Source organism: Pygocentrus nattereri, chromosome 12, assembly GCF_015220715.1.
Source record: "Pygocentrus nattereri isolate fPygNat1 chromosome 12, fPygNat1.pri, whole genome shotgun sequence".
Taxonomy (NCBI): Eukaryota; Metazoa; Chordata; class Actinopteri; order Characiformes; family Serrasalmidae; genus Pygocentrus; species Pygocentrus nattereri.
Window position 1 is genome coordinate 21,273,910 of NC_051222.1, and position 19,281 is coordinate 21,293,190.

Below are 19,281 nucleotides of genomic sequence, written 5' to 3' on the forward strand. Positions count from 1 at the left end.
CTGCATTTACTTTATGGCATAGATGGTCAATGGCAAACATTGCTGTTTTCAGCATCCACCAGTCAGCTGAGCATCTGGTAAGAGTTCTATTTTCCCAACTTTTGCCATCAACCAAAGTGGTAAAAACAAACTAGATGTTTATTCTTTTTGGAAACAGGTGCACCAAAATTATAAAACAGTAAATTAAAATAGGACAGAGCACCTTCCTGTCTTCTTTCCACCATACATGAACAATCAAACTCTGCATGGATGGTCATCCATTTTACTTTTTATTTGATACCGTCACCATGGCAACGTTGGTATAGCTGCGTGCTGCTGTTGGTCGTATGCCACTTTGAAGGCACGAGATGTTGTTTTTCCAATGTCACCATAAAGAAATTTCAGAGAGAAAATACACAAAACATGTCTTGGCTGATCAGTTTGGGCTGAGGGGATAATCATGTACATTTGCCTTTTCACCAAACATTTCCTTTAAATGATTCATAGAACCCAAGTTACGTAATTGTGGTTCTTGCTTAATGTGAACTGCAACTCATAGCAAATCTGCAAAGCTGCAGGCAACAGAGAGAAAAATCTGAGCAGATATAGATTAATGAAGTGTAAGTGGTATCCCAGTGTTGTGTATTTTAAAAATTGAATGAGGGAAAAAAAAAACTGCACAAATAAGCTTGATTCCTATGAGTAAACAACTAATTAGGCCATCATTAAACACTAATCAGTAGGTCATGCTTGATAAGTATAAGTAAATGGTAAACACTGACTTGGTTTTCTTGCCACAGGCACAGACACACACACACACACACACACACACAGCTTATCATCAACAAGTAAGGATAAATAATGGGCTCCAATAATATAATGACTGCTCATATACTGAGGTTTGTAACTTTTCCCTTTTATTTATTTATTTATTTTACATAGCTTTACTGAGAGAATAGTAACCAAAAGAAACTTGCACAAATACTGTGATATGAGAAAATGAGGATTTAAGCTGCTTTCTTTTTCATTCTTTAAATGGTTTGAGTTGGTTGGTACTCATCCAATTTAGAATAAAGTTCTTAATGTTCTATCAGTTAAGCAGATTTAACTTTAACTGGATAAACTAAGATATCATTCTCAACAGAGTAAGAGGAGAAGCTGTGACATGATGAATCTACAAGAATGTGTGTCTTTGTTGCTTTTGTGCCTACATTCACTGTAGATGTGTATACCATATAGGTATATACAAAGTAAGTATAGTAAAACGCGGCGCTAGTCTCCAGTCACTGCTTACAGCTGGTGGTGTTTGCAATTGCCAGATCCAGGCCCTTTTATTTGCCAAGAGAGCTAACTACGCTGTACATAGTGGTGGTGTATATAGCCAGTGCTAATGCTAGCGCTGCACTGAACGAGCTGTACAGCACTATCAGCACACACCCAGATGAACTGTTTATTGCTGCTGGAGATTTCAACCATGCTAATCTGAAGTCAATACTCCCCAAATTTTACCAGTATGTGGACTTTGCAACCTGGGGGCCTAACGTGCTGGATTACACAAACATCCCTGGCACATATAAGATTTAGCCCCGCCCCACTACGGCTACTCAGACCACATCTTTGTGATGCTAATTCCAGCATACAGACCACTCATCAGACGTGCCAAACTAGACCAGAAGCAAGTGAGAACCTGGCCGCCAGCAGCTATCTCTGCTCTTCAGGACTGGTTTGCGCACAGTCACTGGGAGATGTTCAGAGAAGTAGCAACCTCCAATGACATCAACCTGGAGGAGTATATAGAATCAGTGACTGGCTACATCAGCAAGTGCATTGATGATGTTACTGTCTCCAAACCCATCACAACTCACCCCAACCAGAAACCATGGACTGCAGAGGTGCACATGCTGCTGAGAACCCGCGACAAGGCTTTCAAGACAAGAAACAAAGAAAGCCTCATGAGCCAAGCTTTCCTGGGCCAACAAAAAGGCTAAGCGTGCCTACTCAAAGAAAATCCGCAATCATTTTCAAAACACTGCTGACACACAGCGCATGTGGCAGGGCATCCAGGCCATCACCAACTACAAGTCACCTCCACCTGCTTGTGACAGTGATGCCTCCCTTCCAGATGCGCTTAATGACTTCTATGCTCGGTTTGAAGCACAGAACAGCACAATGGTGAGGAAAACCACACCTCCTCCAAGTGAACAGGTACTGTGTCTGTCCACAGCTGATGTGCAGAGTCAATCCAAAAAAAGCACCAGGATCCGACAGCATAACGGGCAGAGCGCTTAGAGAATGTGCTGAACAGCTGGCTGATGTTCTCATGGACATATTCAACATCTCTCTAAGCACTGCAGTCATTCCAACGTGCTTTACGTCCACCATCATCATCCCTGTGCCGAAGAAGTCTCCAGTGTCCTGCCTCAATGAGTACCGTTCCGTTGCACTCACTCCCATCATCATGAACTGCTTCGAGAGGCTTGTCATGAGACACACTAAAGACCAGCTTCCTCCTTGAATGGACCCACTACAATTCGCATATTGCCCCAACCGCTCAACAGACGACACCATCTTCAACACACTCCACCTGGCTCTCACCCACCTGAACAATAAAGACACCTATGTCAGAATGCTATTCATAGACTACAGTTCAACATTCAACACCTTCATCCCTGAGCAGCTGATTACTAAACTGAGCCTGCTGGGCCTGAACGCCTCCCTCTTTAACTAGGCCCTGGATTTCCTAACTGAGAGAACTCAGTTAGTCAGGATAAGTAATAACACCTCCAGCACCACCATACTGAGCACCAGTGCCCCTCAGGGCTGTGTACTTAGTCCATTGCTGTTTACTCTGCTGCCATGACTGTACTGCAAAGTAAAGCTCAAACCACATGATCAAGTTCGCTGATGACACGACGGTGGTGGGTCTGATCAGCAAGAATGATACATCAGCATACAGAGAGGAGGTGCAGTGGCTAACAGACTGGTGCAGAACCAACAACCTATCTCTGAATATGGACAAACTAAGGAGATGGTTGGTGACTTCCAAAGAAGTCAACATCACTGGCACTGCTGTGAAATTTGTCAGGAGCACCAAGTTCCTCACCTGGTCCCTCAACACCAACTCCATAGCCAAGAGAGCCCCGCAGCACCTCTACTTCCTGCAGAGACGGAAGAAGGCTCATCTCCCCCCTCCCATCCTCACCATGTTCTACAGGAGGACTGTGGAGAGCATCCACAACTGCATCTTCACCTGGTTTGGGAATTGCATCGCCTCTGACCTCAAGACCCTACAGCATATAGTAAGGACAGCTGAGAAAATCATTGGGGTCTCTCCCCTCCATCATGGACTTCTACACCACACACTGCATCCTCAAAAGCCACCAGCATTGTGGACGACCCTGTCCATCCCTCACACAGACCTTTTTCACTGCTGCCGTCTGGCAGAAGGTACCGGAGCATCCATGCCACCACTGTCAGACTCAGCAACAGCTTTGTTCCGCAAGCAATCAGGTTTTTAAACTCACAAGGACTGGGCTAACCCCTCCACGTCTCTCACACACATGCTGTACGCTCTCACACACACACACACACACCTCATCTGGAACATTGCTGCTAACACTGTGTTTACACTGTTTATTCAGTTTTACTACCTCAGTCACTACTGTGTTTATGTATGTTATCTGACTGTGTGGCTCACAGATCACACCATGTTAAATATCTTTGCACCTTATTCTCACTACCTCATGTCCAGAAATGTGTGTTGTGTCGGTGCTGCACTGTCCTGTCTATTATAATTTATCATATTTATTGTGTTGTTTCTAGCTTATTTTTTTTGTTTGCACACTGTCTTTTTTTCCTTATTGCACCGTCTTTTTCCTGGAGCAACGTAATTTCACTCCACTGTGTACTTGCACATAGATGGAATGACAATAAAAGCCTCTTGACTTGACTTGGTCTTTTCGCAAGAAGTACAACTACCAGTGATCACAGTGCTGTGAAAAAGTTTCTTTTATTTCTTTTCTTTTATTCTTTTCTTTTATTTGCCACATTTAAATGTTTCAGATCATCCAACACATTTTGGTTTTAAATGATCATTCCATCTATTAAAGATAAAGAATAATTCAATATCTATATCACCCATGTATTTGCCATAACGTGCATTGAGTCTTTTACATCACTGTGGGTTCTTTTGTGATCTCCTGGAGTCGTCAATGCACTCTTGGTAAAATATTAGTAGACCAGCCACTCCTGGGATTGTTCACCACTGATCCAAGTCTTCTCCATTTGAGAATAATGGCTTTTGCTGTCCCAGAGCCTTAGCGATGGCTTTGTAACCCTTTCCAGAGTGGTTGATTTAAATGAATTTGTTTTGCATCTGTAACTGAATTTTTTAGAATGTGACATCATGTGCTGCATTTTGAGATCTAGCCTGAGACCTTCATATTGCCAGACAGGTTCTATTAAGCAATGTTTAGATTTAACAGCTCTGGCAGTGATCATGCCTGGGTGAATCTAGTAAAATAGAACCCAATAGTCAAGTGAATTTGGATAACTGGTTGATTTAGTAGCTAAGGGAACAAATCCTTTTTCACATAGGCCAGGAAGGCTGAACATTTTTCCTTCAATAAATTAAATCATCACTTAAAAACAGCATTTGATTATGTGTGTGTAATAATAAAATGTTATCCATGTCTAATATTAAAAGTAGTTTAGGGCTGATCCAATAAGTCCAGTATTCAAGGACTTACCCAGTATGTTGGTATTTAATTAACTTAGTATTCAAAAGTATTTTTAACCAGAAAAAACTGCAAAAAGCCTAAAACAGTTAATTGTTAACATATGGAAAATGTTCAAAAGAAATTATAGCTGACTATTATAACTGAATGCATCATAAAGTCATGTGTTCCTGTCATTTAACCTTGAGTGCAACAGACACCACTTTCTATGTGGCCACTGCAGCTAAAAGAGCAAAGATGCCTCAGAGAGAAATCATGAGTGTGGGAACACTTTAAATAATCAAATAGTAAAAGAAAATGCTCAGAGCAAAATGTGTTATGTGAGGAGAGTTTACCATAGAGACAAGTTTGATGAATGATTTCAAATATGTAGCTATAGTAATCCTTATCTGAGAACTGCCATGCGTCCAGTCCAGAATGTCTCAGACTCATAATGAACTCCGTCTCAGCTGAGAATATTTGGAATTTATGTGATTTCTTTCTCTCTTTCATTTATAATTAAAAACAAATTTACAGCAGGTTTAAAACTTCATAGCACAAACAGCAGATCTGTTTTTAATGTGACAAAATCCCAAATTTCTACCTCTGTGTCCACACATTGTTTAGTACAGTGCAGGAGCATGCTGCAACTACAACACATTCAAGATCACATTGTAGTAATCTTGTTACTTTAAATATAGTTTAGTTTATGGACTTTACAACTTACTTACAAGAAAAAAAAAACCCAGGTCTGCAAAGCTTGTGTTTTGGGTGCAAACAATAAAATGTTGCAAATGTATACATTAGCTCATCAACTTACAGTGTGGGACTCATCGTCAATTGCCATTTTCAAACTTTCAGGTTACACTTGTCTAGCACTTGTTAATGTGGGTTAAGTGTCATCGACCTAGCAACCTGCATGAGCATTGGGTCTGGGGAGGAGGGGGCGGGGCACACAACTCTCTCTCTTTGGACTGAAGCACCCATTTTAAATTCTTGCTGTTAGTACTACATAGAGCTCCTTTAATACACTATACACTCATCTCAGACCTTTACATAACAGTAGTGACGCACAATGTTAGATGATTGTTCACAAGTGCAACATGTAACCTGTGTTTACATTATCAGGCAACAGAAAGACACGTGACCAGTTATTTGCTATGCCCATTTGCTAGGTCCGGGGTCCTCAGCCTCTACTCTCTGAGCTACTTGTTCCTGAAATATTGTTCCTATTCCCAAAAGTATCATGCAAAAAATATGGAAGAGAAACTTGGCGACCTGTCCAGGGTGTATCCTGCCTTTCGCCCAAAGACTGCTGGGATAGGCTCCAGCACCCCCCCGCGACCAAGACGGAGAAGCGGCTTAGAAAATGGATGGATGGATGGATGAAACTTGTAAACTTATACATGCAGTTCCTATTTTAAACAGTGACACATATATAGTCTATATGTTGAACTTTTTTTCTCTCAAAAGCTAAATACGTGACAAGCTTTCCCGAACACATGCACAAGAAATATGGATGAGATAATATTAGCGACTTGTCACCTCCTATCGTGAACATACAGTTACTTATAAGTTTTCTCTTAATCTAGCTTGTAAAATACCGAAACTGCTAACTGTATAGAAGAGGACAGAGTTACTGTAACAAGATTGTATTCCCAGCAATTTAGGGCCATTTCCTTTGGCCAATTTGTCACAAAAATAAAGTGTAGCTGGCATTTTCAAATAAAAATAGAAGTTACAAGGTTTTGATATGACATTAATGATATACCATTGCTTATGTTTTGCAGAATCCACAAGAAAGTGTGAAATTTCTGGTGGAAGGCAGAAAATGATGCTTAATTACAGGTGATGAGACCATATGTGTAATCTGCATACAATTGAAGGTGACACAGTCTGAGCTCACTGCTCATTTCCATACAAAACTGGGGCCAGTTGGTACATGGCATCCTCTCAGGGGCCACACTGGTTGGTCTCCATGTCTGAAATCCGTCCAGTGGGCTGACAGGGTGACGTCCAACTAAGCTACAGGAAACAGCACAGTCACACTACTGCACCAGATGGCAACGACTAGCCAATCAGAGCCAAGCAATCTGCACCCGTACAGCGAGCAGGCCAACTATCCATTCAGGAGCAGTTTGTAATAATCAGAGAGCCATAAGTACAGAGAGAGAGAGAGAGAGAGAGAGAGAGAGAGAGAGTTTACTGCATTCATGTGGGTGGGCTTGCTTGTACACTCTCACAAAAAAGGTATGACACTGTCACTGGGGTAGTACCCTCAGGGGTACATCTCAGTACCTTTAGTCAGGGAACATAACTGAACCATAATCCATTGAAATTATATTTTCTAAGTTGTACTGACTCCACACATCCTGTCTCGTCTCCATGCTTTTTATTTTATTGCTCTATTTTAAAACATTAGTTATAAAAAGAGACAAATGTTTACTTTTCCACTAGGAAAAACTTACTTTAGGTACACAATTGGACCTTAAAACCACTGTTGCACCTTTGAGGTACACTTACATTGTTTGTACCTTCATGAACAAATCAAGTACCTGCATGGTACCTTTATTTCTAACACTGTATACATACAAGTTTGGTAACTTTTAAATGGAAACTGGTAATTTTATTCACTAAATTAATAAATTTAATATAAATTAGGCATGACACAAATCAAGCTGCCTAACAGCAAAAACATTGTATATAAGGCCAAAAGTATGTGGACACTTAACCATCACTACCATATGAGCTTCTTGGCACATCCCATTCCAAAACAATGGGCATTAATATGGAGTTGGCCAACCCTTTTGCCTTTAATAGCCATCATCTGAAGGCTTTCCACAACATTTTGGAGTGTGTATGTAGGAATTTGTGCCCATTCGGTCAAAACAGCATTTGTCAAGTCAGTCACTGATGAATGATAAGACACAGCTTGTGATCTACATTCTAGTACATCCCAAAGGTCAATAGGGGAATGGACCTCACTTTGTGCACAGGGGCAGTCGTGCTGGAACAAAAAAGGGCCTTACCTATAGCAACTAATTGTCTAAAATGTCTTGGATATATGACCCATTATCCCTCCTCCACCAAACCTTACTGTTGCTAAAATGCATGAGTAGGTAGTGTTCTCCTGGCATCTTCCAAACCCAGACTTGTCCATCAGAATGTTAGATAGTGAAGCATGATGTATCACTCTGTAGAACATGTTTCCACTGTTCCAGAGTCCAGTGGCAGCCTGCTTTACACCACTCTAGCCAACACTTGACATTGTGATCTTAGAGCTTGTGTGAAGCTGCACCACCATGAAAAACTATTTAATGAAGCTCCCTACTCTCATTTGTAGTGCTGATGTTGTTTCCAGAGACAGTTTGGAGCTCTGTAGTAAGTGATGCAACAGAGGATATGTGATTTTTAGGCACTATGCCCTTCAACAATTGTGATTTTGTGTGGTCTACGCCTTTGTAGCTAAGCTGTTGTTGCTCCTAGACACTTCCCCTTCATAATAATAGGACAAACAGTTGACCAGGGCAGATCTAGCAGGGCACTGAAAAACTGACTTGTGGTAAAGGTGGCTGTGATAAAGTGGCATTCTATGACAGTGCCATATTTAAAGTCCCTGAGCTCTTCAGCACAACCCATTCTACTCCCAATATTTGTCTATGGCTGTGTGCTTGATTTCATACACCAGTTAGCAATGGACATACCTTATACAAAAAAACTCAGTAGTAAGATGCCCACATACTTTTGGCCATATAGTGTATATCAATTTTCAAAAAATAATTTACTACTAATATATACAATACAAAAAACTATTCTTCCACCAAGCAATGCTATTAGTTAGTAACAATTTTGTTTTAGTATCAATTTATATGTGGCCTTATGTGTGTATATCAACTATTTTCTATATCTGTTTTTAGAGTACAATACTGTGTAAAATTGAGAGACCACTCTTCATTGTTAATCTTTTAACGCTTATTTATTACAATTATTTTAACTCTACTAGTATATTAGCATCATTTTATACACATACCTGCAATAGTACTGCATTTTTGAGAGGAAAAAAATTACACTTACAGGCTCTTAAAACAAGACACAGCAGTGGTCAACAGAGCGTCCAGAAAAAAATCAATAGTGAAGAAAACCAAAAGATGCTAACTTCACAGCTAACTTCACAGTTAAACGCTGCACTCCAGCACCCAAAGGCAGCTTCATCAGTCCTAACTGAATTAGGCCGAAGGTCTGCTGCAGGCACAATATAAAAGTCAGGAACGCATAGTTGTCCTGTTCATTCATTTTTCCTTTGAAAGGGAGATCAGCTGGCTATGCACTACTGGTTAATCTTCCATGCCAATTTTTATATTAAATCAAAGCCAAACAACAGAGAGTAATGACCAACTACTGCTCTTCATTTCTCCGGCCCATTGAGTACTGTACTGCTCCAGCAGGCCTTTTTTCCTTCTGCTTTTTTCCCCATTTTCTCTCACTTCTCTTATTTAAGCCATCATTTTTTGGCCATGTGAGACGTCATCAGTCATGTGTGCTGGCTGGCAATGCTGAAGGTCAGTTACAGTAAGGTGCACACACCTATTATGGGTATAGACATACATTCTAGCGCACACACCCAGCCATGTACTGAAGGATCTAGAGTGAATATGAGCCAGTGATGGGGGAGTAAATAGCTGACCTTACATGAATGTGGTTTGATTACAGTCCTTTAGGAAATGATGTACACTACATGTCCAAAAGTATACAGATCCTAACTCTAATTAGTTCTATTAGTTACTTTAAGGTGCAGCCATTGCTGACACAGCTTGTTTATCTTGGTTGAAAAGCACTACTGTCTTGTATTCCCCCTTTGTCCCTCTGAGTGTGTCTGTTTCTTCCCCTCCATGGTAGCCATGTGCCTGTTTTTTACTGGTACCATGTGCTTTTGTTGTTTTGTGTCTCCTCCCTGGTCCTGCCCCCTTATTATCTGCTCCACCTGTCTGTACTCCACCCCTCATTAGTCCCAGGTGTTTTGTATTTTCCCTCAGTGTATTTATACCCCTGTGTTTGATCAGGCTTTGTCTTGCATTGTGGATGTACTCTGTAACTTGTTTTCTTTCATCATGTAGTTTGGTTCTGTTTTTGTCATGGACTTGGTCTGTTTTTCAAACTTCTGCTTCTCAGTTTCTGGACTCAGTTAGCTCTAATTTTAATAAAAGCAACTCAGATTTGCATCCCACCTCCTTGCCTCCACTGTTACAACTGCTAATAAAATGGGATGTTCTGGAGAGCAGCAACATGAGCCTAAGATCAGCCTGTCAAGCAAGAGCAGTATAAAGCGCCTCAACACTGGGCTGTGGAGCAATGTAACTGCATCCTAAGGAATGATGGAACTCCATGCAACCCCTCTGGGATGAGTTGGAGTAGAGTTGGTGATCCAGAACTAATCATCTAACATTCATCTGTGCCCGGTTACAAAAAACACCTTAAGATTCTCCCTTAAGTATGAATCTTAATGGTAGGTTTTCCTTTACCAAAGGAAATTAGTTAAGGGTGCTGCATTCCCTTAGCAAAGGGAAAATGCTGAGAGGTTTAATACAGTGACAGAGGTATTGCTGTAGTTCTCTTATTAACCAGTCACTCCTGCCAAGATAAAAATGCATCGGCTTAGTTTAACTGCTGGCAAAGAGACTCTGACTCTTCCTCTCAGTGGACACCCTACACTGAGAATGTGAACATGAAGAATCTCCCACTATCAGATGAAAACTCCACTGTAACCGGTTCATGGACATTTTTAATATGGCTTAAAGTGAAAATTTTCTTTTGACAAAGACACATGTTGGATTATTGCAGGACAGCTAACAACCTTTCAGTTTTTCTCTAAAAAAGCTAGGTAGACTAACACAACTCACAACACCCAGTCTGAGCATGTGTATTAGTACAGAAATAAATGTGTATCTAGATTATACATTTTATGTACATTTAACTTATTTTGAAAACACTATTTCCTACAGAACCCAATATTGTCTAAAATGTATAAAGCTTTAATAGGAGGAGTCATGGAAATGTGACAAACACAGGTAATGAATAATATTGCAGTGGTCATCTTGCAATGTGAAATATTTATCTTTGCATTTAGCAACAGTCAAATCTGTACTCTCTCACTATTTTAACTGCATAGCCTTTTCTCTGTCACAAGGTGCACAGGGATATTCTCCTCCTCAAACATCCCCAAAACACTTCAACTTCACAAGTTGGCTGATAATTTTAAGGGAGTGTTTTTCCTTACATTAAATAAGGATGGAACTTTATTCAACACATGAAGGATCATTTAAGAGAATGATTTGAGAATTTATGAAAGTATGACAATTTCACATAGAGGAAAAGTAATACCCTATAGGTTTTTTGTGCAACACACTTAACCTTAGGAAATATGTAATGGTAATCTTAAGGGAAAATTCAACTCAAGGTGTTTCATATAACCAGGCACTAAACTTGCTAATGCTCTTGTAGCTGAATGCAATCAAATCCTCGAAGCAATGTTCCAACATCTAGTGTACAGCCTTCCCACAAGAGTAGATACTGTTACTGAAGCATAGAGGCAACAGACTCCCTACCAATACCCTTGGCTTTAGAAGAAAAGATAGATGAGCAGGGGTCTACAAACTTTTGGACAAAGAGTATCATAAAATCCAATTATTTCCACGTTTCAATTCAATTTGCTTTCCAAATCATTTTTGAAAATACAAATACACATAAGGCTGGAGGGACTATTTAAACAGTAGTAGAAAATAGACATTAACAAGGTCACATAGTGGCTTTGATCCAAAGCACCACTCTTATCAAGCAGCAAAAGCTACTTAAGTGCTATTATTTGCCCTCTTGTGGAGAACCTTCTGCCTACTAAAAGTGAGTGAGTGAGTGAGTGAGTGAGTGAGTGAGTGAGTGAGTGAGTGAGTGAGTGAGTGAGTGAGTTAAAAGTAAAGTCCACTGGTAAAAACAATATGACTACTTTTTCCCTTTTACATTTGAAAGTAGCTTTTTACATTTAAAAAATATATATTAAATATATATTTTGGTCACAAATTAGTGCAAACCTTCTTAAAATTACTGTAACCTTAGAATTCCAATACTGATACACTTGAATCTTTATCACAATATACACATTATACAGGGTGAGTCAAAAGTCACAGGACACCATTGTATTCTATTTTATTTTTTATGCTGTTGCAAGCCTCCATGATGCAGTGCTAAAGGTGGAATGTTGCAGATTTTCTCAGCATACACAATTTGTTTGAGATTACCCCAGAGATAAAAGTCGATAATAAAATAAAAAATAAAATAAAACCTGTCCTGTGACGTTTGTCTCACCCTGTATTTGTATGTGCAAATTTGCTACAGCGGCATGATTTATACAAAACTCCATACTGCAGTGAAACTCCTACATATTACACAGTATACAGTATACTGTTACATGCAAAAGTTTGGTATCCTCCCCTCCCCTTCAAATGACGTTTTGTTAAATTTTTAAGTGAAAACACATCCTCTAGAGAGAACACACTTCTGTACATTTTAAGGTGCATGATTAATGTATTATAGTTGTTTATCTACTGAATTTGACATACTAGGATAAAAAAAAAAATCATATACAAAAAATATGGTCTGTAGAGGACGTATTAGCTTATTTTCACTCAGACAATCAACAAAACATGTAACCTGACCAGAGGTATACTGCTCTGAACACAATGGTGGACCCTTGAGATGATATTGTTAATAACCTGCATTATTTTGGATAGAATTATTTATTGGCCAGTCATGGGCTGGAGGTTGGAGAACCAGCCCTGTGACCGGAAGGTCACCGGTTCGATCCCCAGAGCCAACAATACGTGCTCCCCGAGTGCTGCAGATAGGGCTGCCCACCGCTCAGGGCAAATATGCTCACTGCCTCCTAGTGGATGTGTGCTCACTAGTGTATGTGGTGTTTCCCTGCATGTATGGGTTAAATGCTGAGGTCAAATTTACCCCATTGTGGGACTAATAAGGGTCTCTTAATCTTATGTTTGTTGGATTATATCAATGCATCAAAGTTTTGGTCAATTTGATCAAAGCATGCGCCATACTTCAGTTGTCAGATTCTGTAGATGAGGTAATTTAACCCTGTCTTCAAGTTCTTTCTCTCTTGCATTCTCTCCCTTACCTGCACTCCTGCTCTTTGCGCTTCTGGGCGAGGTATTTCTTCTTGACGTTCTGCAGCTCGTGGGCTAGCCTCTCAATCTCATACTTGTATTCCTGCGTCTGAGACTCATACATGTTGAGTTCTGATGACAGTGCCTAAAAAAAATCGACAGCACAACAATTGCATCATGAAAAGTATCAACACTTTTGCTTTCTCTGTGTTTTTTCCTTGTAGTTGCACTTCATGATGTGAACCAGAAGTATTCATTTTAACTAGCATGCTGTTTCACAGGTAGAGGTTTTATTCATTCTAAAATGACCTTCACGGTCAGCACCACCAATAAGAAAAGCTTGCCATAATTTGAAGAACTGAATGAGAATTTTCAAGAATGACAGTTTGTACGTATCAGCAAAAAAGAAATGAAGGAACTCTTGAGGTCTAAGTTTGTTTACATAAATAAATCAGGAGTGTTGACTAGAACCTGTTGCTACAAAATGAAATTCAATTAACTGTGTAACAAACTATATAATTACTTACATAATTACATCAAATGTACACTCACAATGACAATAAATCCAGATGAGAACTGCAGCCAATACATTCCGTCAGGTCCATAAATACTTAGATATTAATAAATGCATTGTTATTTTAGCTGTCTACCACAAGACAAAATAATTGGACAATTACTTTTGGCTGCTCAGCTGTTCTAGTATGTTTTTCCCTCTCTAGTGTGTTATTCCCTCACTATTCCACTTACAAGTACTCTCTATTTCACTTACAAGTACTCTCTATTTCACTTACAAGTACTCTCTATTTCACTTACAAGGTCTAGAGTGGATTTCAAATATGCAATTTGCATTTGGAAACTGTTGATGTTAACTCTGAATTTGAAGTTCAAATAGCTTCCACTGTATAGCAAACCATCATTCACTTGAAAACTCAGAATGAACCCATCAGAGCGACACCAATGCACCGGTGACAGACAACAGAAAACAACTGTGTGGATGACAGAAGAATTCTTCCCCCTCACAACAGTTGGCCAGATCAAGGACACTCTCCAGGAGGTGTCCATATCTGTGTCAAAGTTAACAATCAAAAGACTTCACCAGAGTAAATACAGAGTGTTTACCACAAGATATAAACCATTGCTAAACCTCATAAACAGGAAGGGCAGAATTTACCAAAAAACATCTAAAAAGCCTGTACAGTTCTGGAACAACATCTTCTAGAGTGATGAGAGAGGAACAACTTGTGCCAGAAAGATGGGAAGGGAAGGACCTACTCATGATCCAAAGCATACCACTTCATCCGTCAAGCATGGTGGAGGTGGTGTTATGGCGTGGGCATGCATGGTTGTCAATGGGACTGGCTACCTTATATTCATTGATGAAGTGACTGCTGACCAAAAAATAGCAGGATTCATTATGAAGTGTATAGGGCTATATTACCCGCTCAGATTCAGCCAAATGCTTCAAAATGAATTGGACAGTGCTTCACAATGCAGATAGACAATGCACAAAATTGTTCTGCAGTGAAAAAGCCTATTTTTCCTCAGTCAAATTGAGTATGTATTTCACTGATTGGTGGCAAAACTGACAGTAAAACACCCTAAGAACAAGCGTTTCTTTGAAGACGGTTGCGGTAAAAGCCTGGCAAAGCATCACCAGAGAAGGAATCAAGCAACTGGTTTTGTCTATGAGCTCTAGACTACAGGAAGTCTTTGACTGCAAAGGATTTGCAGCCAAGTATTAAAAGTGACAGTTTTATTCTGTTATTATTCTGTTTATTGAAAAAAGACAATAATAACAGTAGATTTTTAAGAGTTAAAGCTGAATTTTTGGGGAGCTCTCAGTCCAGTGTGAAGGCTAAGTGGCTGAAACAGATATGCTTGTTGCCTGACATGTCTGACTACAGCGATTCTCTCAGGGTCATCTCCTGGCGATTTCCCAGCACTGATTCGAGCAGACGTTGGCCGGGCTTTAACTGTCAGTCATCTGGACGTCTCTGCCCCCGACAACCCTTCCTGGGTGAGTGACCAATTTGCAGAGCAGTACCATCAAACACTGGCTTTGGCTATCAGACTCGTGCCTTTTTAAAGGAGATTACAGCAGAGAAAGTAAGAAAAAAGGAGGGTGCAAGAGTAAATACGGGTAAAGAAATGGAGGGACAGTGAGTGGAGCGAGTGAGAGAGAGAGAGAGAGAGAGAGAGAGAGAGAGAGAGAAAGAGGGAGAGTGAAAGATACTAAGAGAAAAGGAGAAGGAATGATTAAAGATTGAGACAAAGCGAGTGGGAGAAGAAAAAAAAAAGCCCCAAATGTGCTGTCTAGCCAAGGGGGCCTGTCAGGCAGCTGCAGAATTGAAGAGGTTTCTGGGAAGCTGAGTGCTTCTTCTGCCGAATAAAGGAGAAAAAAAATAAATAAAGAAATAAAAAAGCTGAACTAACTCACCGAGTCCCATTTAACAGGTTTATTTAAGAGCCTCAGCTCTCTGCTAGTAAATAAATGGGCCTCTGTACGGGTTAGGCCTGCAGGCTACAGCAGACCATGTTCTCATAATGAATCTTCGTACAGGACTGCTGATCTAAGATCAGATTTCGCCATGTCTATAAAAATCTCACTCCAGAGCACAAAAGTGATCCTGCTGCAGCACTTATGCTGAATCGCAAGAGCATGTGTAAAACTTTGCAGAACAAGTCGGCTGACTTTCCATATCTTTTATTGTGTAGTGCTTTATATGCCAGTGTCAAAGAAACACGTCCATTTCATGAAAATGAAATAGAATAGAATAGAATATAAAGTATTCTGATTCTGACACTAATAAACAATTGATGGCATGCAAAATTATGATTTATACACCTCGCAGCCAATCATAATCATTTCTGAAAAAAATCCTTTGAGGGAGAAATTTTGACAGAACTCCTTAAAACAAACCTACAATAAGAATGGCGGTGATATTAAATTGGGCAGAATTATTAGACTAAGAAATGGTATTTTTAATGAATTATTGAGGAGTGTATGATTTCTGACACATGCTATTATCATCTGGAGGGGGAAGCTGATTTTATTTCATCCCATTTCATTTTCACAGGTCTCCCGAGTGGCGCAATTGTCTAAGCATTGACCCTATCATCAGGTGATCTCAAGTTCTATCCCTGGTGATGCTACAGCCATCTGTAGTCAGGAGTCCAAGAGAGCACAATTGGCTCTGCTCTGTTTAGGTGGGTAGGATGGCCCTGTCACCCAGTGTGATACTAGTCAGGACAGGTGTCTGTTAGCTAATGTAGCAATTGGGGAGAAAATTGGGCAAAAAAATCTGATTTGCTCCAGTGTTAACTTTAATATCAGCTCTGGGGCATTTAGAGGCAGTTAGAATCTCTATTATCTCCTCCTTATTAAACATGAACACTTTGTTTTTTAATGTTGAAGAACATACATTTCCCTGATTTGATTGATATAAACATGGATCCCAGAATCCTTCTGTGTTTGCTTTTCAATCAGCCTACAGTCATATTTTCTTATTTCACAAACATGTACAAATATATCGTAAAGCCAGGTTTTTCCAGATTGTCCTACTGAACACTTTAGTCTGTTAGTACAGGTGGTACTAATGCTACCAGGCAGACGTAATAACAATAACAAACGTAGGTGGAGCTTTTTTCAGAATTTCAAAGGGTCAATAACACTCACTTCCCACTTCACTGGAAACACCAACCTTGTACTTCTACTTACTGAACACTATATTTGAAACATCCACCTTGCATTTCATTCACTGTCTTACAGATCCCCTATATAGGTGTACAGTTACCAACTGGAGCCCACTCGTTGTCACTGGTCAGTTTTAAGTGCTCACATCTGAGTCACTGTTAGGTCCACCACACAAAAATATCCAGTCAAGAGCACTTCTGTGGTCAGAAACTGATCACAGACGAAAGGGCTAGAGGATGGCCAAGTTTGGGTAACATGTTCTTTTACAGTTCCTTCAGTTCTCAGGTGGTGCAAACTTTAAGGTACTAGGTAATTATTTTGGGTAACAGGATAGTAAGCCCTGAAGGCATGATGGCAGTCTAACTAAGTTACACAGAAATGCCCAAAGGTTCTGAACTGGGTAAGTATGAGGACCAGGTAATTATATAACAAACAAATACAAAGAGTCTTACATAGTATCAGTTATTAACCCTCTACTGCATGAATTATTACTTAAACATGATAAAATGTTTTTATCAGATTTGGTTATTTGAAATTACTTAAACAATGGAAATCTTTGAAAAAAAATCTTTTTTTCAAAAAATTTTAGTCGGTTACTTGTGAAAGAAAAGCACCATTAAAATTTAATTTTTATCCAAAAACATCCTTTTATGGATCCTTATTTTATATTTAAATATGTTATATGTTATTGAAAAAAAAATCCAAATTATACTTAGTGAAATATAAGACCCAATATTTACAAATATAAGAAATTTATACAATTTCAATTGGCATTTAGAATGTATGGAAATAACAGCATCATAATAAAAATTCCTGGTCGTGTGATGTCATGAAGTATTTATCCTTTCAAAGTAAAAGTCCCCTTTTCCACAATTAAATAAGAAAACACAGATTTTATATCACTTTTTTTTAGTAAAATTAAGATAAAGTAATTGTTGCCATGTGGCAACACTGCAGTAGAGGATTAAACCAAGCAATCAACCAATCAAATAACCTTTATTTAAGCCCAGAGTACACTGAGGGTGACCCTAATTTGTAATGCACACTACTGAAAAAGATGGTTCTTTAAGGGTTCTTTAGTAATGGTTCTATATGGGACCATGAACACAAAGAACCCTTTGCATGATTACATCATGAAAGGGTTCTTTCGATTGATGGAGAATGTACTGTAGATGGTACTACATAAAACCTCTTTGTAAAGGATGTTATATAACACCAAAAACTGAAATGACCTCAATTCAAACTTACCAAGATGTCACCCAAAATAATTATCTAGTACTCTGGAGTTTGTACTTCACATTCACCTGGTTAATATCTACTAGTGGAACAATGTACAACCAATGCACCCCAGTGAGGAGGAGCTACAAGGCAGGTGTTTGTACTAAACTGACCTTTGATTGTATGTTTCTAGATTCTTACAACATCAAAACATGCAAAGCATGAGCTTTTACATCCCATACAAGTAGAAAAATGGACACAATGAGTAACCTCATTAATCTCCTACTAGAACCTACATTTCTGGTCAGATCAATTATACAACTGTAGTTATACTCTTACAAAGAGCATTTTGTATCACATCTATAGCGATTAAATTGTTAGTTCACCTGGAAAAGGGCAATTACTGAGAATCTCTTTCATCAGATATCTAACAACAAGCAGGAGCACTTTCAGAATAGTAATGAGCACAATTAAATATTCATTACTTAAACACTCAAAGGCAATGTTAATTAATGTTAATTTCCAAATGTGCAAGGGGAAAAAGTGATACTTCAATCAAAACAAAGAGAAATGGAGGTGATTTTTCACTTTAGCTTTTAAACGGGGCTTCTTTTTCCCCAATGTTAGCACTAGCGTTCAATCCTGTGAGAGGGTTGTTTAGTTAAAGCTTTGTCAGTTAACGCCTGCAGTGTGTAAGTCATTAGGCCTATGCTTGGTAATGAATTATCAGTAAATTAAACTTGAAGCGCCATTGCCTTTGGGGTGCTAATACTCTGTGTTACGTGTTGAGAGGCCTGGAAAGTTCCACACACTGCGGATATGTAAAAGAATAGCCTCTGATTCTGCCGAGTTAAGGTGTTCTGTATCTTCAGACTTACAATGAGTAATTTCTTTTAGAAGTACAGTTGACTGCCCGCAGTGCTGTGAGTCGACGTGGCTTCTTTACACTGATTTAGAAGCAGTTCCTTTTGGCTGAAACCTTAAAGGAGTTGTTTAGCAATGTTATTTTCTCCTTATCTCAAGTAAAGTGGATCAGCTGAGACATGTTTATCTGAATATTGCTTCTTTAGTTTTGCTCTGCAGCTAATGGAGTTCTATTGTGTTTGCAGTACAGAAAAAAAGATCAGGCTTGAAGGTGGCTGCTAGTATTTTTAGTTTAGTTTAGTATGTACTATTGTTTATTTGTATAGATAACAGTATGTCAAACAGTATAAGAAACTACATAAGACAGCCTATTTGAGATTTTCTAACACAGTTTTAAGCAATTGTGATGATGGAAAGATGCAGTTTGCGTAATTTAGAATGCACATTACTGCATATCTCACTTTATGTATATATGTATATTATATACAATATATTCAATATGTACATTCCTGTATATAAACTTAATACACAGATATATAGATACATATAACACTGCATATATAACACTTTATATTTTATATTGTATGTTTCATATTTTATATTACATATTACATATTTCACATTTCACTTGTACACACAT

At 39.1% G+C, this 19,281-nt stretch overlaps 1 protein-coding gene across 1 annotated transcript in view; it reads right to left on the reverse strand.

Annotated features, from left to right (window-relative positions):
- Positions 1-19,281, reverse strand: part of cfap58 (cilia and flagella associated protein 58) — a 222,539-nt gene that overhangs the window by 38,819 nt on the left and 164,439 nt on the right. The window contains exon 17 of the mRNA XM_017698980.2: positions 12,877-13,010. Within this exon, the coding sequence (XP_017554469.1) occupies positions 12,877-13,010 (134 nt within the window). The remainder of the gene's footprint in view (positions 1-12,876; positions 13,011-19,281) is intronic.